The 20,658-nt window shown below is 41.3% G+C and overlaps 1 protein-coding gene across 6 annotated transcripts; it reads left to right on the forward strand.

Moving 5' to 3' along the window:
- The first annotated feature begins 719 nt into the window (after positions 1-719).
- On the forward strand, positions 720-20,426 carry ints1 (integrator complex subunit 1). 6 transcript variants are annotated; one of them, XM_035996775.1, is made up of 48 exons: positions 720-862; positions 1,223-1,282; positions 1,401-1,691; positions 1,809-2,005; positions 2,108-2,245; positions 2,353-2,512; positions 2,627-2,732; positions 2,927-3,113; positions 3,524-3,669; positions 3,758-3,899; positions 4,043-4,219; positions 4,315-4,423; positions 4,523-4,643; positions 4,747-4,824; positions 4,922-5,079; positions 5,390-5,486; positions 5,573-5,664; positions 5,764-5,824; positions 6,289-6,486; positions 7,192-7,321; positions 8,543-8,722; positions 8,950-9,099; positions 9,192-9,371; positions 9,477-9,590; positions 10,277-10,444; positions 10,777-10,888; positions 10,971-11,129; positions 11,817-11,963; positions 12,061-12,159; positions 12,439-12,563; positions 12,797-13,051; positions 13,138-13,297; positions 13,383-13,514; positions 13,768-13,936; positions 14,536-14,662; positions 14,773-14,888; positions 14,977-15,064; positions 15,224-15,474; positions 16,893-17,022; positions 17,288-17,421; positions 17,525-17,717; positions 17,842-17,966; positions 18,103-18,212; positions 18,434-18,547; positions 18,633-18,703; positions 18,801-18,892; positions 19,094-19,203; positions 19,373-19,488. In XM_035996775.1, the coding sequence occupies exons 2-48, from the start codon at positions 1,228-1,230 to the stop codon at positions 19,486-19,488; spliced, it is 6,570 nt and encodes a 2,189-aa protein (XP_035852668.1). In that variant the 5' UTR covers positions 720-862; positions 1,223-1,227. The 6 variants fall into 6 exon arrangements, with proteins under 6 accessions (XP_035852668.1, XP_031168456.2, XP_031168457.2 ...); XM_031312596.2 differs by having other exon boundaries at positions 721-862; positions 1,160-1,282; positions 14,539-14,662; positions 19,373-20,426; XM_031312597.2 differs by having other exon boundaries at positions 721-862; positions 1,160-1,282; positions 9,477-9,581; positions 19,373-20,426.
- The last annotated feature ends 232 nt before the right edge of the window (positions 20,427-20,658 follow it).

The following is a 20,658-nucleotide window of genomic DNA, read 5'->3' on the forward strand; positions in this document are numbered from 1 at the left end:
TTTTACACTCTGTAGTCATATCCTTAGTATAATAAGATTTAAGTTGTTTGTTGATACCATATACCAATACCGCTACGCGCTGTGCATAGTAAAATAAAATAAAAACGAGTCTTCAGTGCCCTCTATTGGTCACAGTGCGTAACTACATTTTGTTCATTCAATGTTTTACGTTGAAAGTTTTTACCGGAAGTGTAGTATGCCATTTTATCTAACTTTACCCACTGCAACCTCTAGATGGTACATGCATCTTCTAATTTGCGCCATACCCTACACAGTACAGTACACAATATCCTACAGTAATCATAGTACATAATTACACATCCGTCTATTGTTTAATTAGCCAAAGATAACCGTCTCTGATTTAGCATAGCCGGGCCCGTTCTTATAAGTATCCAGGATGAGCATAGCACAGGAATACAGTTACACGTGACCTGTGACCACCTTACCCTTTTGTTTCTGCCTTGAGGCTGACTCATATTTTCAACAGTCTATGGGCGAGTTTCCTGCTCTCTGGTGGTCATAGTGAGTAACTACAACACAGTACTACTCTTTTATCAAGTTAGACATTATGGCATAATGATAATCCCGGTGAACAATTTCAAAGTAAAACATAGATACACGCCGTGACAAGCAGAATAAACAGCTCAAAGTAGAAGTAACGGGGACTGTCATCAATGACACTTCTTGGCACTAGGCGGCGGTATGCACTTTGTTTGTTAACGAACAACATTGATACAGAGAAGAAGAAGGAGCCGTCATGGCTCAGATTGTCTGATAGCTTTTGAGTCGCTTTACGTTAAATTCTGTTTAAAGTGCATCGTTCAGGATAACCACGATCAGTTTCATGAGACCGAATAACAACGTGAGCCACTTTTAACTTAATGTGCAGGTCAATTAATGCTAGATCACTGTCAGTGCTGCGCTTGACACCGTTAAGTTAGCTAAAGTTGCTAACAGCCATTTGTTGTCGTTAGCCTAGCAGGTTTTGTCCAGTTTGTTACTGTTAATATAGATGTAATTAACAGCATGCAGACTTAACGTTACGTTACTGAACGTGTGTGTTTGAGATGTAATTTACAGCATGCAGACTTAACGTTACGTTACTGAACTTGTGTGTTTTACGTTTGCTTGGGTTTCTCTGTCTTTTTCTCACACGCAGAATACACCAAGCTAAGTAATGTCACCCACTTAACCTGCTGTGAATTTGACTTGTGCCTGTTAGTCAAGATGAATCGTCCAAAGCCTACAACTCTCAGGCGCCCCAGTGCTGCGAAACCATCAGGTACTATAACGCCAACCCATTGCAATCTAACGTTAGTGTTAGTTTGCTGATCTTATGTTAAAGATGGTAAACAAAGCAGAGGGAAATTACAATTTTCTTTGACGTCTGCTTCTCCCAGGTCACCCTCCACCAGGAGATTTCATTGCTCTGGGATCAAAGAGCCAGGGTGGAGAGACCAAAGCCCCCGCTGTCTTGCTGAAGCCAGCATCCACAAGTTTACCTGCTGACCGTAAGAGAGAGACTTCCTCCACTCTGCCCTCCTCATCGGGTCTGTCCAGCCTCACCAAGCGGCCCAAACTATCCACCACCCCTCCAGTCAGTGCTCTGGTACGACTCGCTGATGTCGCAGCTGTGGACAAGAGGGCGATATCACCCTCAATAAAGGAGCCATCGGTGATCCCTATTGAAGGTAAACCAATTGATTTGTTTTTAAACTTGAAAAAGCTAACGTAGAAATGGCCACAAAATGTACATTTTACACTGCCATAGTTGCAAGAAAGTTCAAACTCCTCTTTTTTTATTGTAGTGTCACCGGCAGTGCTGCTGGATGAGATTGAAGCTGCAGAGTCTGAAGGAAATGATGACCGCATTGAGGGACTGCTGTGTGGAGCAGTGAAACAACTCAAGATGAACCGAGCCAAGCCTGACATAACCCTGTACCTCAGTCTCATGTTCCTGGCAAAAATCAGGCCTAACGTTTTTGCTACTGAAGGAATTATTGAGGTAAGATTTCTCTTTGACTTTGTGAGGGGAAATACCTTTGCAAGGCTAACACAGATGTTGGAATTTGATTGGACTTTCCACCTGTCTCACTTTTGTCACAAGGCCTTGTGCAGCCTCCTGCGTCGGGATGCTTCCATCAACTTTAAAGCGAAGGGCAACAGTCTTGTGTCTGTTCTTGCTTGCAATCTGCTGATGGCAGCCTACGAGGACGACGAGAACTGGCCAGAGATCTTTGTAAAAGTGAGAATCTCCTAACACTCAAAACTGTTTTATTTCCTTTTTTAATAATGTTTTATTTTAGCCATGTAGGAACTCTTTCAGACAATCAATCCAAAATGTATTTTCAGGTGTACATTGAGGACTCTCTTGGAGAAAGAATCTGGGTGGACAGTTCTCACTGTAAGAATTTTGTTGACAACATCCAGACTGCTTTTGGGACAAAGATGCCCCCTAAGAGTATGCTGCTGCAGGCTGACACTGGCCGCTCTGGTGGAGATCTCAGTGCAGGTACAGTTACATTAAGAAAAATACACTGGCTTGTTGGGTGTTAGGATTGCTGATGCAGGAAACATGTGCTGAGTATTTATGCTGCTTTTGGGTTTTTTATGTTTTGTTTTTTAGGTAGCAGCCCTCATCCCTCAACCCCCGATGAGGACGACAGCCAGACTGAGTTGCTGATAGCTGAGGAGAAACTCAGCCCTGAGGATGAAGGGCAGATTATGCCGAGGTACGAAAACTACCCATATAGCTGTGAGGGATGCTACAGTGTACAGTCCAACAGACATCACTCAAGATTTTCAGATTCATGTTTAAGTTTTAGATAAAATATTTTTTATTAAGTTATAACAATTAAGTCATTTATAAAAATGAACTGAGCTCTGGACCATTTAGTCTTTTGTCTCACCCTCTGGTGTACTGTAGGTATGAAGAACTGGCAGAGAGCGTGGAGGACTATGTGCTCGACGTCCTCAGGGATCAGTTGAACCGCAGGCAGCCGATGGACAACGTGTCCCGAAACCTGCTGCGTCTGCTCACGGCCACGTGTGGCTACAAAGAGGCACGGCTCATGGCTGTGCAGAGGCTGGAGATGTGGCTCCAGAACCCAAAGGTGATTAACAATTATCCTGGAATGAACCACTTGTGAAGCTCAATTTCCCAGTATCTCATTGTGTTAGTAGTATTATCTGTCCGCAACCTGGAGTAAAATACTGCATTTGGGGAGTGAATTGCAGGGTGAATGTGTCATAATATCTTTATAATGAAAGGTAAAAGGTACCTTTTATAATGGCAAAAAATAAATGAAAAAAAAGCACGATGAAGTCAATACATTGATATCAATATTGTGATACATTCTCTTGCACTATTGGTACCAGTGTATTGATTGTTAAATTCAAGACGCAACAATATACTGCAATATTAATTAATATCTAATATTTTCACAGCTTCTGTGTATGTGAAATCATGAATATGAAGATGAATGTTGATTAACTCACTCTCTTTGTTTTTGTGTGTGCACAGCTGACTCGACCAGCTCAAGACCTCCTCATGTCTTTGTGTATGAACTGCAACACCCAGGGATCGGATGACATGGAGGTGATCTCCAACCTGATCAAGATCCGACTCAAACCTAAAGTCCTCCTCAACCAATACATGCTGTGTGTCAGGTCTGTGGAGTCTCTTTTGGTCTTACTTCTTACTCATTTTTACACGCAGAGACTTCCACTAACTGATGCTTTGGCCGTGATTCTCCAGGGAGCTGCTCAACGCTAACAGAGACAACCTGGGCACCACTGTGAAGCTGGTGATCTTCAATGAGCTGTCCAATGCCAGGAATCCTAACAACATGCAAGTCCTCCACACAGTGCTGCAGCACAGCCCAGAACAGGCTCCAAAGGTGAAACTACAGACTTTTGAATTGTTTAAACAAATAGTAGTTTGGAGATCATTTCACTATTTTAATCTATCATGAGTACCTGTGTTTAAATTCTATCGTTTTCTCACAATCGACATTCTCCCTGTCTTCCATTGTGTCTGTAGTTCTTGGCGATGGTGTTCCAGGACCTGCTAACCAACAAGGATGATTACCTCCGTGCCTCCCGAGCCCTGCTGAGAGAGATCATCAAACAGACCAAGCACGAGATTAACTTCCAGTCCTTCTGCTTTGGTTTAATGCAGGAGAGAAAGGAGACCAGCTATGTGGACATGGAGTTCAAAGTATGTATCTATGTGAAAATCCCATAGTCATTTCAGCTTTTATCTTCATGTATTTATACTGGACTTTGAACGGTTTATCTTTGTCTCTCCTATAGGAGCGTTTTGTCATCCAGGTTACAGATTTACTGACTGTCTCCATGATGCTGGGCATCACCGCTCAGGTCAAAGAAGCAGGCATTGCGTGGGACAAAGGAGACAATAAGAGTGAGTGCTGTGTATTTGTTCTAATGATGTATTTAGTAACGATATTAGGCATGATTACCTTTGCCTTAAACATATGTCTGTTTTTTGTTTTTTGTTTAGATCTGGAGGGCCTGAGGTCGTTTCAGAATCAGATAGCTGCCATCCAGAGAGATGCTGTGTGGTGGCTTCACACCGTGGTTCCTACCATCAGCAAAGTTGGCGCAAAAGACTACGTTCACTGGTTGGTAACTGCATGTATCTGATGTGTTTATTGTTCAAACTGCACAAGCCAAATCATGTTTTCAGCTACTTTGTAAATGAATTATCTTGTTGTCCGCATGCAGCCTTCACAAAGTGCTGTTCACAGAGCAACCTGAGACATATTACAAGTGGGACAACTGGCCTCCAGAGAGTGACAGAAAGTGAGTTTTCTTCCATTATTCAAACTAAGCATGTTTGATTTCCTGACTATATCTAGCACTGTCACCTTACAAAGCTGTTTTATTTATTGTTCCTCAGTTTCTTCCTTCGCCTCTGCTCCGAGGTGCCTCTGTTGGAGGACACACTGATGCGCATTCTGGTAATCGGGTTGTCACGTGATTTGCCCCTGGGCCCAGCCGATGCCATGGAGCTCGCAGATCACCTGGTTAAGAGGGCTGCTGGAGTTCAGTCTGATGGTGGGTCGTGATCCACTTAGGCTGTAACTGTTTATGATCACAGTTAAAGCTTGGTATATTTCTCTCTGGCAGAATATTTGGACGTTTGGTAAACACATGTGTCTCAGTTTAATGAGCAGCCAACTTAAGTCTTTCAAGGGGCCTACTCCTTATTCACATCTTATCCTCACAAGTCAGAAAATATGCATGTTAGGAAAGTATGAACAAAGGAAATATGGTATTCATTGTAATTGTTTGAATACTTCTTGGCATGATTCTTGACATGTCAGTTTGAATCCATAGAGCTGACCGATGGTTTCTTTTTAAACAGACCTGGAGGTCCTGAAAGTGGAGAGGATCCAACTCATTGATGCAGTGCTGAATCTGTGTACATACCACCACCCAGAGAACATTCAGCTGCCTGCAGGGTACCTACAACCGTCATCTGTCAAACAAACACTTTCAGGTCATACAGTTTACAGTGTAAAATAACAAATTACTCTTAATGTTTAAGGTACCAACCGCCAAATTTGGCTATATCCACACTGTATTGGAAGGCATGGCTGCTGCTGCTTGTGGTGGCTGCGTTTAATCCTCAGAAAATAGGTACAGCATTCCGTTTTCTATGTTGCATACATTAGAGTAGCTACTTTTAAGCTATTAAATATTCTTTAACAATATATTGTCTAACATTTTGTCCTTTAGGTTTGGCTGCCTGGGATGGCTATCCTACTCTGAAAATGCTCATGGAGATGGTTATGACAAAGTAGGTTAAAAGTTATCATTTACAGGGTTCATACGTTTTGAAAAATTTGAAAAAGTTATGGAATTTAAAAAATGCAAATTCCAGGCCTGGAAAGGTTTTGGAAACATAAAAAGACCCAGAAAGTTTTGGAAAAGTCATGGAATGTTTTTTTAACACAGCCTAATAATATTAATAAATGTATTTCACGTCGTCCTAACCTCAACGTTCTATTCGGGGTGAGATATTACGAATCCCACTATGAACCACATAAATTGTCATTCATTTTATTGTTAAACCTCTGAGGGTAAACTTTAACACAGATTTCTATTTTTATTGTATGTCGACTGACATTTTCAGGAATACATAGTCATGGAAATTTGCCGAAAAGTATTGGTTAAAATGCATATGAACCCTGCATTTAGAATAGAACAGTTCCAGGATAACAAAGCTGAACAGCTAACACACATCTTTCTATGCTTCCATAGCAACTGCAACTACCCTCCATGCACCATTGCGGACGAGGACACAAAGACTGAGATGATCAACAGGGAACTGCAGATCTCCCAGAGAGAGAAACAAGAGATCCTGGCCTTTGAGAGCCACTTGGCAGCAGCCTCCACCAAACAGACCATCACAGAGAGCAACAGCTTGCTGTTGTCTCAGCTCACCAGTCTGGATCCACAGTAAGAGACCAAGAGGAATTACCTTATAGAGGTGTTGAAATTAATCAAATAATCGATGCATCGAATCGTGGACATGGACAATGCTGCATTGATATTCGGCCGGGCCATAATCGATTATTTCTGTTTACAATTTAATGTAGGCCTAACAACCTTTCTGTTTACATATTCTGTTATGTTTTGCACATTCAGGAAGTGCCATGTGCTCAGTGCTGTAGTTTTATGTATCCAATTTATTTAGTATTAGAGCACTGCAGAATGTTTTGTTTTTGAAGCTTGAAAAGCTATGAATTAAATATCCTATATGGCTTTGATAGAAAAATGTATTTGACGCATTGTGATGCATCGAGATATCGAATCGAATTGAATCGCTGACATGATATCGTAATCGAATCGGGAGATCAGTGAAGATTCACACCTCTATTACCTTATGCAACTTGTAAACTGCATTCTCAAAGAAAATGCCTAAGTTATAAAGTGACACACAACCTCCACTTTCTTTAGATTGAAAGGAGGACAGTAAGCGAACACGTGCCTAGTTTTTATACAGCAGACAGTTCAGTCCAGCTATTATCAGTAGAAAATCCAGTCAGTCTATATTGTAAGAAGTCCTGTATTAATCTCTATAAGCATTCTTAAAATCTTGATGAAAGTGTTTTTACAGCTGTGTGACTGGAAGATGGACTCATGGTTTTTGTTTGTGCTCAGGGGTCCTCCTCGTCGACCTCCTCCTCAGATCCAGGAGCAGGTGAAAACCCTCAACCAGTCTCTGCGTCTGGGACATCTCCTCTGCCGCAGCCGCAACCCAGACTTCCTCCTCAACATCATCCAGAGACAGGTAATGGCCATGGACACACTACTACACAATGGCCCAATACATACGGAAACACCTTTCTACTGCTCATAGAACAAAATAAACGTCTGTCTGACTCACTAAAAACTTAGCAGATGTAGGTATATAATAGATATATACCTACAAAATAGGTATTTTGTCTCAACTAGCACATCATGTGTAACAGATATTAGCTTGGTGCTATACTGGACTTGCTTTGGGTTAGAATCCAAGATCTTTAGTTAGGTAAACTTGCTTTTCCATCAAAGCTGAACTTCAACTGGAGAAAACCTATTTGGAATTGAGTGATTTATTGGCAGCAAAGACATTGGTCAAGACCAATTTGAGCCTGACTTAAAGAGGAGAAATAACACATTATTCTAAGGGTGTTTTCACACATGAAAGTCCGAACCAAGGTCCGGACCAAGGTTCATGTTTTTGTTACATTGTATACATTTGATCCGGTAAGTTTTGGTTTCACACTGCAGTTATGCAAGCGCACTAAAGATCTAAACGAGACAAAACTACGTCCTGCCGTCATCACATACGTGAGCTGCGTCTCCAGTTACTTATAATTGATTGGTTTGTAGACGGGCTTCCCCGTCCTCTCGTCTCCTCTCTCTGGGTCGGAGTTTTTCAGCTGACTGCTGCTCTCCTCTACTGCCGCGGCTCTTTTTGTTTTGTTGTGATGTTGAGAAGCGAGACAGAAACTTTCTTTCTGGAGAATTTATTCAGAGACAAACGGAAACCTACACTGTACATTTACTACCACTTAACAAATAAACTGCTGATGTATTCTCAGCTCTGATAGCCGACAGCTGTCTGCTCTGAGCACATTCACCGTCACTCTCTCATGTAGCCTACACACTAAGCACCGAGCTATTCCTTAAAGGAGATTCCCCGGTCTTGTAACACAAGGAGAGCCTGCCAGAGCTTCTTGTATTTGGTCCGAAAGTCCAAACCATCCAAAAAATGCTTTCACACTATAAACGAACTGGACCATGGTTCAGTTTGGTCCGGACCGAGACCACCTCTTTTTATCGGACCAAAATTTGGTCTTTTGATCCGGACCGTGGTCCGGGGGAGGTTTCACACCTCTAATTTTGGTTCAGATCAAACAAAAAAGTCCGAAAGTCCGGACCAAATGAGGTATGTGTGAAAACGCCCTAAAGGCTTTTGTCTTCAGTGTGCGTCCTGTAACTGTAGTACGTTTTCAATCCTTTACAGGCTTCCTCTCAGTCCATGCCGTGGTTGGCTGATTTGGTCCAGTCCAGTGAGGGGTCCCTGGATGTGCTTCCAGTGCAGTGCCTGTGTGAATTCCTACTGCATGATGCTGCAGATGACAGTCTGCCAATAGAGGATGACGAAGAGGGAGAGAGCAAAGAGCAGAAAGCCAAGAAGAGACAAGTGTGTTGATTATACCAACATACCTTACTGTTGGCAGGCAGCAACTACTGAAACTGTCCTGTTTTTACGTTGTTTTTTAATTTTTCCTAATGTCAGGTTTTTATTAGTCTTTGGGCTCAAATTAACATGCTAAATGTATACCTGGGCTTATTTATACTTAAGTGCATCTTATGATTCTTGACTAGTCCTGAATTATTATCTCCTTCTCCTACCTCCTTCCTTGTTAGAGACAGCAAAAGCAAAGGCAGCTACTTGAACGGCTCCAGGATCTTTTGTTAGGTCCTAAGGCTGACGAACAGACAACATGTGAAGTGCTGGACTACTTTCTGCGTCGTCTCAGCTCTTCTCAGGTGGCATCGAGGGTCCTAGCCATGAAGGTACCTTATTGGAAGAGGAAAAACCCCCATCTCTAGTAGCATTGTGTTACTGTTTAAACATAACCCCATTTACATTATATATTTGTGTGTAGGGTTTGTCATTGGTGCTGACTGAAGGAGGCTTGAAAGACGGAGATGAGCGGGATCAGCCCATGGAAGAAGACTCTGCAGATGCCGAGCTCTTGCCAGGGTACCAGTGGCTGCTACAAGATCTCCCAAAACTCCCCTTGTTTGACAGCGTCAGGGGCATGACATCCACTGCTCTGCAGCAGGTCAGTGTCTGACTCCACAGTAAACTATAGCTGGAAATAAATGCCTTTTAGAAGGATTAATTACAAGGAGTTTGATGGGTGTCTTGTCTGTCTGCTTTCTTAAAGGCTATTCACATGGAGACAGATCCACAGACGATCAGTGCCTATCTCATCTACCTATCCCAGCATGCACCAGTGGAGGAGCAGTCTTCTCATAATGATCTGGCCCTGGTAACTACGGCGAGTTGTTTAAATTCATTACATTACATTCTTTTCTTGAATCTGTTTTGTTTTCATTGAGCAGTGCCAGTGTTTCCCGTATATACATTTTGCCGCTGCTGCTTCAGAAGTTTATGAAATGTCATGAAGTTGCAATTACACGACTCTGCGGAGCTGTCCGCTCCACTGAACTCAAACGAACGGCCGTCCGCTTTCTCTCCACTGTGGGGATAAGTCATGACAACCAAATAAACAACAGCGTAAGTACAGCCTTTTTCTACTCAGCCAGAGTGACAAACAGGGACGAAATCCTTGATGGCTGTGTTCCCATGGAAACCGCGCTCACGTGGGTCCTGCGAAATATGACTGCTACAGTAGCTTGGAAAATAGCAATATGGGGCAATGAATTTGATGAATGTACTGTTTATCAGACCACAAATGATAAAAGAATTAGTTAGCTAGCACACCCGGGGTCCCTCTGCCTCACTCCCTGCCGCTAGGAGACTACTTTGGCGGGAAGAGAACAAACGGAGCTCCGGAGACAGACCTTCAGTTAGCGACAGGAAGTTTGCTGATCCGGCAGGGAGTCGGTGTGGTCCAGGACCAGCACATTTTCTGTTAACCCTAAACCTTTCCCCCTTTGTTGAAAAGAATCCTAGAGAAAATACTGTGCTGACATTAATCAGATCCTCAATCACTCTCTATAGGACGTTGCCCGGCTGATCGTTGAGCGTTCTACCATCATGAACAGCCTGTTCTCCAAGCATTCCTGCAGACCTGAGTCTGATGCTGTGCTCAGTGCTTTCCTCACCATCTTCTCTACATACATCAAGAGAATGAGGAAGACCAAAGAGGGCGAGGATCTTTACAGCTGGGTGAGCACTGGCAGGAGTTGTTACTAACTGAACTACATCGTCACTTACATCATGGCTTACTTTGTATTGATCCTCTCACTGGCTCAAAGTACGTGACACATTTAAGAATATTCTGCAAGTTCCATAAAATCCTTGAATGATCTTGATAGTGAGTGCTAGAAAAAGTAAATACAACAGGAACCAATCAGCAGATTTGAGAAATATGCTTTGAGGCTACAACTGATATTTAATCTGCAATTGAAGATTAATCCAAGTTTGACGTCTGTAGGCCTGGATAGAAAAAGTGGGGGGGAATTGCATGATAACACTGACACTTTTTTTTTTTCCTCCAGTCAGAATCTCAGGACCAGGTGTTTCTGCGTTGGACCACAGGAGAGACTGCTACAATGCACATCCTTGTAGTCCATGCCATGGTTATTCTGCTGACACTGGGGCCTCCCAAAGGTAGTCCTGCTCACTTTGCAGTTCAGTGTTTGCAATGGTAAAGGGGCTGTAAGAACATGTTTACCATTGTGCATTTTTACAGGAGAGAGTGATTTCTACGCTCTTCTGGACATTTGGTTCCCCGACAAGAAACCTCTACCCACTGCCTTCCTGGTTGACACCTCAGAAGAGGCCCTTCTGCTGCCTGATTGGTTGAAACTGAGGATGATACGATCAGAGGTGTCTCGATTGGTTGATGCAGGTACAACTTGCCATAGTACATAAAAGTATTTCACTAACTAGTCACTTACAGGAACTGTATAACAACACTTAAAACATTATAATTACTTTTCAAGAAAGCCATAAATGTTTTTGATTTTTAAAAAAAAAAAAAAAAAAAAAAAAAAAAACACTCATGTCATCATTGTAACATTTAAAAAATATATAATTTCTTCAACTTTGAGAATTAAAAAAATTCAAATATGTTTGTTGTATGCACATGGCTCTGTATGGGCTTTCCCCACCTCCTTTAAATTAATTCATTAAAAAGAGGGCCATATAGGCGCACAACATTTGGACAAAGTGGAAGTAAATACTGGAAAAGTCTACCACGTTCAAAAAGGTGTGCCCTACGTATTCCACTTTTAAGACTCATTTTTGGCTTAAGGCAAACCAGAGCTATGATCACTTTTACAGTACTGAAATGTTGCACAATGTATTTATTCCTTTTCTACCTGTGTATGTATACTTGTATCTATATATTTTTACTTTTAATGTTCTATTTTTGTTACCTGCCTAGGGACTAAGGATGTAAATTAGCATTCTTGCTAACTCTGGCATGTTTACAGCTTGTATTTTATACTGATGTTTATTAACGTGCTCTGTCCCTATCAAATAGAGGAATAAATACATTTTAAATTTTTAATGGAACAATACATGTTTTTCTTAGCTTTACAAGACCTGGAGCCTCAGCAGCTGCTGCTGTTTGTACAGTCCTTTGGTATTCCTGTATCCAGCATGAGTAAATTGCTGCAGTACTTGGATCAGGCTGTCTCTCATGATACACAGACGCTGGAACAGAACATCATGGACAAGCGTAAGAGTGCTGCAGATATCCTACTTTTGAAATGGTTTGAGATATTATAGTCTTAAGATATTATGATTTATCAAACTTTGCATGTATCCTGCAATAGATTACATGGCCCACCTGGTTGAAGTGCAGCATGAGCGAGGTGCCACTGGGGGGCACACCTTCCATTCATTACTGAGCTCCTCTCTTCCTCCACACAGAGGTTGGTGACTTTAGCCTACAAATGATTGAGTATGTGCTGTTTAAGGTTATATTATATATCTAGTCGCTTTCTCCATTTAATGTTAGGATTACTCACATTGAACGTTTTTATTACTCACAACATTGTAAATTTGTCTAACAATATTAAGATTTTTTATACTTGCACATAATCTTTTAGATGGTATAGTGCTTTAAATGTGAAGTATCTGGCAAAAAAATGTTATACATGTATGAAAATAATCTAAATTAGTCCATGTCCTGACTACATCCCTCCTGACAGATTCTGCTGAAACAAGTAAGGCCAAAGTTACCGTGGAAACACCCCATAGCTCTGTGAAGATGAGAGCAGCCAGTCAGCTTCCTGCAGTCGGGCCTGATGATGATCTCACTGGCATGTTGCTTCAGGTGGGATTTACTATGTGTTTTATTCTCATTTCTTTGTGGTAGGATGTTTTCTTTTCATTTGAACGTTTTGGATAACATGGGGTTAAAACACTATTCATTTTAGCTAAATGTCAATTGTTGATTACAAAAGAAATTCACCTCTAAAAAAAGCTGATTCCCTTTATGTATTCCAAGCTGTTGTTGAGTCACTTCTGTGTCAAACTGACATGTTTCTGTTTCCCTTGCTTTCACAGATATTCCCCCTTAAAGTGGACCCTCGCTGGCACGGCCCCCCTCCCAGCCAGCTCTCTCTGGCCTTGCAGCAGGCCCTGGCTAAAGAGCTGATGCGGGCCAAGCAGGGCCAAATTCAGCAGGGTGGGCTGGCATTTCGGCTCCTACAGGCCATTGCGGCCCTGCTCACCTCTGCTCACGCAGGGCCTATTGTCATATCAATGCACCACAGCCATGCCCTGTCCTGTCCTCTCATGCGCCAACTTCACCTCTACCAGGTAAGGCTTGCTGGCAATTGGTGCATAATTCCATGTTGAGTCATAACACATTAGAATATAATTTTTTTTTTTCTTGTTATTTCCAGCGTCTTGTGTCCCAGGACATGGCTTTCTCCTCACTTTTCCTTAAGGTCATTGTTGAGATGTTAATCTGGTTAGACAACCCAACTGTGGAGGCAGGACCACTAAAGACTCTACTCAAAACCTTCGCTGGTCAGAACTCTCACAAACACAGGCACAATGATGGTGAGCACCTCCACTCTTTATCTTTTCAAATGTTGATTATTTCATTGTATATCATCAGTGGGTGACAAGTGTTTCTGCCCTGCAGTGCGTACAGGTTTCCTCCACCTGGCGGAGGCTTTGGCATATCGCAGAGATATTGAAGTGCCTCTGATAGCCGTCATTGCAATGCTGAAAGCTGGAGACAGATGCAATGCAGAACCAGAGCTCATTGGGAAAGGTAATGATAGTCATTGTGTGGATGTGCATTGAATTTGTCTGAAGTGAGCATCGCATTTAGTGTTTTAAACATTAGTCAAATAAACATTTTTAGATTTTTCACAGCAGCATATATAACAGAAAACAAAAAGTGCTTTTACAATAAAAGCTGAACTGAGGACAAAACCTGCAGTGAATTGTTTGATAGACATTGTGAACTGAAGGATGCATAATGGCAGTCCAAGCTAAGCGGGCTGTCTTTTCTTATATTCCAGTGTTACAAGGGCTGATGGAGGTGAAGTCGCCGTATTTGGAGGAGCTACTGTCTCTGTTGATGACTGTTGGTACACAGAACGGGACCACTGGGCCTGTTGCCACGGTGATTTCCTTGCTGCTTCAGGAAAGTGAGGAGCGAGCAGTGAAAAAGGAAGTGGATTCTAACAAGTGAGCACCGCAGTTCTATTTCCCTCTCAAGTCATGCAAGAAACATTTATATTTGACAGGACTAAATGACAAACACGGCTGCCTGTGACATAGCAAAGCGGCGCCGGCGCCCGCTGTCTGTGGCCTTGTACTCGGAAACTGCTATTGGATTTGGTTCGAAAATGTTTAATTGGTTTTGCAGCTTTACATTGGCTTTACAGATTCACTTGCTGTGAAAACCACTGAACACTTCACAGAATAACTGCCAGTGAGGCAGGTACATACTGAAAGATGCTCATTGACACATGCAAGGTCTTGTCCAAGTAGATGGAGTGATAACATGTATTTGTATAGAATACTGTCTGTGTATTGTTAGAAAAGTGGAATGATTTAACTGTAGAAGCCATGTTACTACTGTGTAAAACATTTTGTATCACCAAGACAGGTTTGACTCAATGATAATGGTAAAATGTTTGACTTGTAGGTTGTAAGAAACCAGCACATTGTGCATAGCATCTTTGGCTCAGCTGTATTCTGAGGTCTTGATTAAGGCTATAGGAATTGAATAGAGGTTCAGTCACATCTCCATAGAGGTAACCTTTCAGTTTCACCTTTACCAGCAGCTCCGAGGTGACAAAGTCGGGACTGAGCTCTGGGCTGCTGGTTGATTGGCTGGAGCATCTCGACCCTGAGGTCACTTCAGTGTGTCCAGACCTTCAACAGAAACTGCTGTTTGCCCTCAACAAGGTAAGATAAGCATTGCCTGCAGATAATGTACTTCTCTTGTCTTATCACGCTGGAGTAAGTGTTTGCTTGGCGTTCCTGATGCATCCTTTCCTACTATATCTCTATTTCAGGCAAGAGGAACCCCTGCCTACAGACCTTATCTTTTGGCCTTGCTTACACATCAGTCAAACTGGTCCACCATCCTGCAGTGTATCAGTGCTCTTCTCAGCAAGCGCAGAGACTACAAGTACACCCATTTACATTTTTGTTTTTTAGTAAGCATGATGTTTCTTATAGTGAGAGATTATGTTAAGTGTCTGTGTAACGTTTTTCAGACTTGACCCATCATCAGCCCTGGATTTCCTGTGGGCGTGCAGCCACATCCCACGTATCTGGCAAGGACGTGACCAGAAGATTCCTCAAGTAAGATCTAAAAGCCCACATACAAAGTCCCTTGTTACACTTTTTCAGCATTTTTGATAAGATAGAGTTCATTCTGCTGAAGCTGAGGACTTGTGTCCGTGACCGTGTGTGTGTGTGTGTGTGTGTGTGTGTGTGTGTGTGTGTGTTTTGTCTGTGTAGAAGAAAACGGAGAAGTTTGTGCTACGACTCAGTTCTCTGGAGCTCATGAGCCTGGTGGACCTGATCTTGTCAGAGTCGGAGCTCAACAGTCGCGACTCACCCCGCGATGACAAAAGCAGCTTGGACCAGGCCTCCTGCTCCCTCATCCAGTCCAGGCTGCCCCTCCTTCACTCCTACTGCAGTGGAGAGCTAGAAAACATCAAGAAAGTCTCAGAGTACCTCATCTACTGCACAAAGAAATGGGAGGACAGGTATGGTGTATGTTTTGTTGTGAGTAAGTTGCATATGTGAAGACACATACTTATCACCTTTTGTCGTATAAGGTTCACTAAAGTGCTCATCCCATCCTTTGAGACACATTGTATTGTTCTTTCTAATTAGCCCAAATATGGAAAGTCACTTTTTTCCTGTTATGGTGTGCTGATAAACTTGGGGTAAATCGCACTAGATTTTCCTTCTCACTGCAGATTAACTTTTCAGACTTCCTCTGTCAGCCACAATGCTGTGGACCAGGGAAAACTCGATAATTAGGTCTATTGGTGTGAAATTAAAACCAGCAGAAGTCGTCTGTACTGTGATCTCTTTAAAAGCTCAGTGTTTTATAATGAAGCCAAGAGGATTAAGGCTGAAGCTCCAAACTTCCCTGTGTTGTGAATTCCTGCTCTGACTTAGCTGTCAGAGATCAGGGTGCAACTCTTTGTGGAAGCAAACCCTCCTTTCATGAAAATGTCTCTGGTTATTAAACCACTTTAATGAGGAAACTTTGGCCAAGGTCAAGCAAAATTAGCTTCCGAATTACAGTATTTTAAGTACAGCTAAGCTCTCTGGTGAAATTGTTGCTCATGAAAATATGGCAGGATAAAAACATGTTGAAAGTAAAGGGTTTTGGCCTTGTATTAAATAAACACTTGCTTGTATGTTGAGCATTCTTCTTGGGGAAACCTCGCTGTCAGTTAAGCTGGTGTTTATTCCGATGACACACCAACTGTTGAAAAAACAGCGGACTCTTGGTCAAGGTCGCTCTGATTTGCTTAATTCATAGCTGTAGTAAACTTTTCAGTTAGTAGAGAGCACATCATTTGAGCCTGACAAGAGCCTTAGAGGATTTTATGAAACCACAGTGACTTCAAGACAAATGCCTCAGAATGACATTACGTCTTTCCTGTGCCTAGTTTGTATTTGTGTACATTAATTATTGTCTCTTGTAGACAGAAACAATAGAAACATGCTTTATCATGCTCTAATCTGGGATCTCCTATCGGCTCTGTTCATAATCCGTTGAAAGAGATTGAAAAAGTGAATTTGACAAAACCCAAGGTAATAAAAACTGGGAACATTGTTTGCTTTTTTTTTTTTAAATCTTATAGACTATAAACTATAGAGTGAAGCTCACTTGAGTTGAAAAGCTGTGACAAACTTTCTATGGCTGCACAAAATTGGTCATTGTCAATTAAATAGCTTCAAGCTACACAACTCAATAACATCATGGAGTACAGTCTTGATTACTTTGTTACTAAGCTTCTAGCTTTACCATGGACAGCTGAACTGTCCTAAACCAATACTAAAATGTATTTCCCCTAAAGTTGAATGGCACATTCCTGTATTTGGGGCCTTGTCTCTAAACCATAGCATACCGTATACATCCCATTTTGTTTATATTGCTTTTCAGTGGCATGAGTAAGCGTTGCCAGAACTTGCTGCTGCAGATCTATCTGCACTTCCCTGAGGTCATCCAGCACGTTACCCTGCCTGAAGGCACCTTCAGCAGTGGGGGGGCTGCAGACGGCAGCAGCTGCAAGGTAAAATTGTCTTGTCTGTTTCATAGAGCACATAGTTTTTAACATCTAAATGTAAGTGGTTTTGTTGTGACATTTTAGGTCGAATATAATGCTGAATATTGGGATCTGATGTAATGCCCATCTTCTTCTGTTCATATAAAACAATTGTCTGTATTTGATGACTCAAAGAAAATAAATGGCATCGTTTTTTGTTTGAATATTATTGCAACACATCACCATGATAGTTCACAGTATGGTTTATACTTATTTTATGTGTTTTTCCCAGCTTGATGTCCTGGTGCATCGCCTGGTCACACTGCTTGCTGATATAGGAGACTCAAAGTCTGTTGAGGGCCGTGTGTCTGATGCCAACCTTGCATGCAGGAAGCTGGCTGTGTCCCACCCTGTCCTTTTGCTCAGGTGAAAAAACAACAACAACTAGGTGGTACTCTATGCACTAGTGTTTTGGGAGTTAGTCTACAAACACTGACTGTAACACTGTTCTTCCTTTCTGTTTTTCCAGACACCTGCCTATGATTGCAGGTCTCTTGCACGGTCGCATCCACCTAAACATGCAGGAGTTTCGGCAGCAAAACCACATGACGTTCTTTAGCAATGTGCTCGTCATCCTGGAGCTGCTGCAGCCGCTTGTTTTCCACAGCGACCACCGGAGGGCGCTTCAAGACTGCCTTCTGTCCTTTATGAAGGTCCTTCAGGTAGGCACTGTCAAATCTCCGCCAGGGGATTGAGGACTGAGATCAGACGTAACCACTTTTTCAAAGAGCTACAAATCACAGTTTTACCATGTTCATATGTGTTTGTGCATCTTTCCTCTCATAGAACTTCCAGAGGACTCGTTCTCCGTTGGTCTTCATTAACAAGTTTTTGCAGTTCACACAGAAGTACATCACCCACGATGCAGCGGCCGCCATTCCCTATTTACAGAAGCACTCTGACATCTTGCAGTAAGTGTATCATGGCAAAAGAATCTTTTTGAATGATAAAATTGTGACAATTGAATGGCAAACCATCAATGAGTTTACCGTATTTACAGCAACAATGGCTTTGTTAGAGATTTTGTTTTGCTGTTTCTCCTGCCAGGTGTCTGTGTGCAGAAAACCCAGACCTGGTTCAACTGAAATCTCTGCTGGCTGGACTCACTTTGCCAATGAAAAGGTCTTCTTCAGAGGTTACGCCAGAAGACAGAGATGGTGAGCACAGGGGGATCTTTGAGTTCATGGGGTTGTTAGCTCACATAAATCCCATAAAACGCACTTAAAATAGATCACCTTTTCTTTCTGTCTAGATACATGGTGACATTTTATGTATTAAGTCTAAAGAGCCTCTGTTGCATTATATATATATATATATATATATATATATATATATATATATATATATATACTAATGAATTGCTTTTGCTTTTTACCAGACGACTTGTCCACTGGTTCCCTGCCCCTAGTCAACATATCTGCCTCGGTTTCACTGAGTGCGGCTGACATGACAATGTACCTGAAAAAGATGTCTAGAGGAGAGGCAGTCGAGGGTAAAAAACACACTGCTGCAGCAATTTCCCAGGTATAAATCCTGTATCATAATGAGTAATACACTGCCTCCCCCCACTGCTATAGATGTGTTGGAAGTGTTGACAGAGGTGGATGAGAAATCGAGGAGGAGTCCAGAGATCATCCAGTACTTCATTGTGAGTCATAAACAACATAAACAAAAAAAAAGGAGATCATGGGTATTACCTGTCGGTGTGTAACCCATCAATCACCACCTTGTGTCCCTGTTTGTAGAACGATCTGCAGAGACTCATGACAACATCTGAGGAGTTGTGTAGAAACATGGCCTTTAGTCTTGCCCTACGCTGCATCCAGAATAATCCCTGGTAAGTTTACAGCACTGCAGGACAACCCATCTACAGAAAGCATGCTGGAACTGAGAGAGAATGTGTAGAGATAAATAAAGAAAAATAATTGTGCAGTGATGCCTATCTGTGTATTAATCAATCTTCAATCTATCTGTGCATACTTTCATTTGTTACCATTCACTTTTCACTATGTAATAGTGTATGTTTTCTCTGCTGCAGCTTGGCAACAGACTTCCTGCCAACTTTCATGTACTGTTTGGGCAGTGGTAACTTCGACGTGGTACAGACGGCTCTCAGGAATCTTCCAGAATATGTGCTTCTCTGTCAAGGTAAGAAGATACTCTTAAGTCAAATTTCTGTTTACAGTAATCTTGTAAGAAGCAGCATGACAACACATGACCACGCTATATTTTTTCGTAGGACAAAAAGTGATTTAAAGAAGTATGCACCCAAAGTCCTAGTCAGAGTCACACATCCATGTTCTTTTTTTCTTCACAGAACACGCAGACATCTTGCTCCACAAGGCATTTTTAGTGGGTATCTACGGACAAATTGACACCAGTTCAATGATCTCAGAGTCCATGAAGGTCCTTCACATGGAAGCAACAACATAACAACAAAGTGTACAACTCCACGTCCAAATCAAAATAGTGTCATTAATTTTCTGCATTCCAGGGCTGATTTTTTTTATTTGCTTTGAGTTCAAACACTGCTTTAATTTGATAATGAGACATTAACGAACTCTGTGGCTCTTGAATGGTACAGATTAAAGGATCCACCAGTGAGCTGGTAGCTACCAGTAATGTAGTAACTTCTGGATAATTTAGTAACTTCAAAGAATGCATTACAATTCCCTCTAAATGATTTGTAAATGTAATAATTAAAACTGTGAAATTGCTGTTATTGTAATAATTCAATTCAATGATAAAAGTTAAAGCCAGAATTAGTACATTTAGTACTACTTATTTTTAAACTCATGATAATGATACATTACCCAATACTTAAAAAGATAACAAGAATTGGAATATTATTAGGTGATATTATTATAATCAGTTAAAGACAACACAAAATATACAAAAACTATTAAATATTATAATAAACATATAATTATAAAAAAGGCTAAAGGTTTTTAATTACATTTTCAGACTTTTTTGTGGGAGTTTTTGCAGTTATGAAATTACTAATATACACTATAACGAAGTGCAGAGCTCAACATGTATTTGGAAAAAAATGGCACACTAGTTTGGGCTTGATATTTTCAATAGTTTGAATGTGAAACATTGACATTATTATACAATTTAAAAAGCTGACTGTATACGTCATAGGTAGTTGTTTTTAATAAACAACTATTAAAAAAAGAAGCTTTTTGTAGAAGAATAAGAAGTCAAAATGACAAAATATGTTCTTGCCTGGATGCAATGTTAATTCTGAATTATTTAAATAACTCAGAAGAACTGGTCATTTATTTTTAAATCACAATGCTTACTGTTACCTGAACAATATCTATGAGTCACCTTGATGTGAACTGAATAAAAATAACTTTTGAAATATGCCTTATTTGTATTTTTACTTCAGCTTTACCTGATAGAAAGGGAATAGTGTAAAATATGTCAGCAGTTAACTACTGTAGTACAGGGATTCAATGCAGACGTTTTATCACTATTTAATTGGAAAGCAGTTAAATGTTGAAATTGTAACACAAATTTCCAAAGAACCAATTATTACCTTTCAGAATGATTTTAGCACCTTGAACGAGATGGACGGAGAACAATAAATGGTGCAAG

The sequence above is a fragment of the Sander lucioperca genome, chromosome 21 (genome assembly GCF_008315115.2).
Source record: "Sander lucioperca isolate FBNREF2018 chromosome 21, SLUC_FBN_1.2, whole genome shotgun sequence".
NCBI classification, from domain to species: domain Eukaryota; kingdom Metazoa; phylum Chordata; class Actinopteri; order Perciformes; family Percidae; genus Sander; species Sander lucioperca.

Coding starts and splice junctions, on each gene's coding strand:
- ints1 (XM_035996775.1), top strand. CDS start 1,228: ATGAATCGTCCAAAGCCTACAACTCTCAGGCGCCCCAGTGCTGCGAAA. Junction 5,487..5,572: donor AACATTCAGCTGCCTGCAGG/GTACCTACAACC, acceptor TTAATGTTTAAG/GTACCAACCGCCAAATTTGG. Junction 18,704..18,800: donor AGATCATCCAGTACTTCATT/GTGAGTCATAAA, acceptor CCCTGTTTGTAG/AACGATCTGCAGAGACTCAT.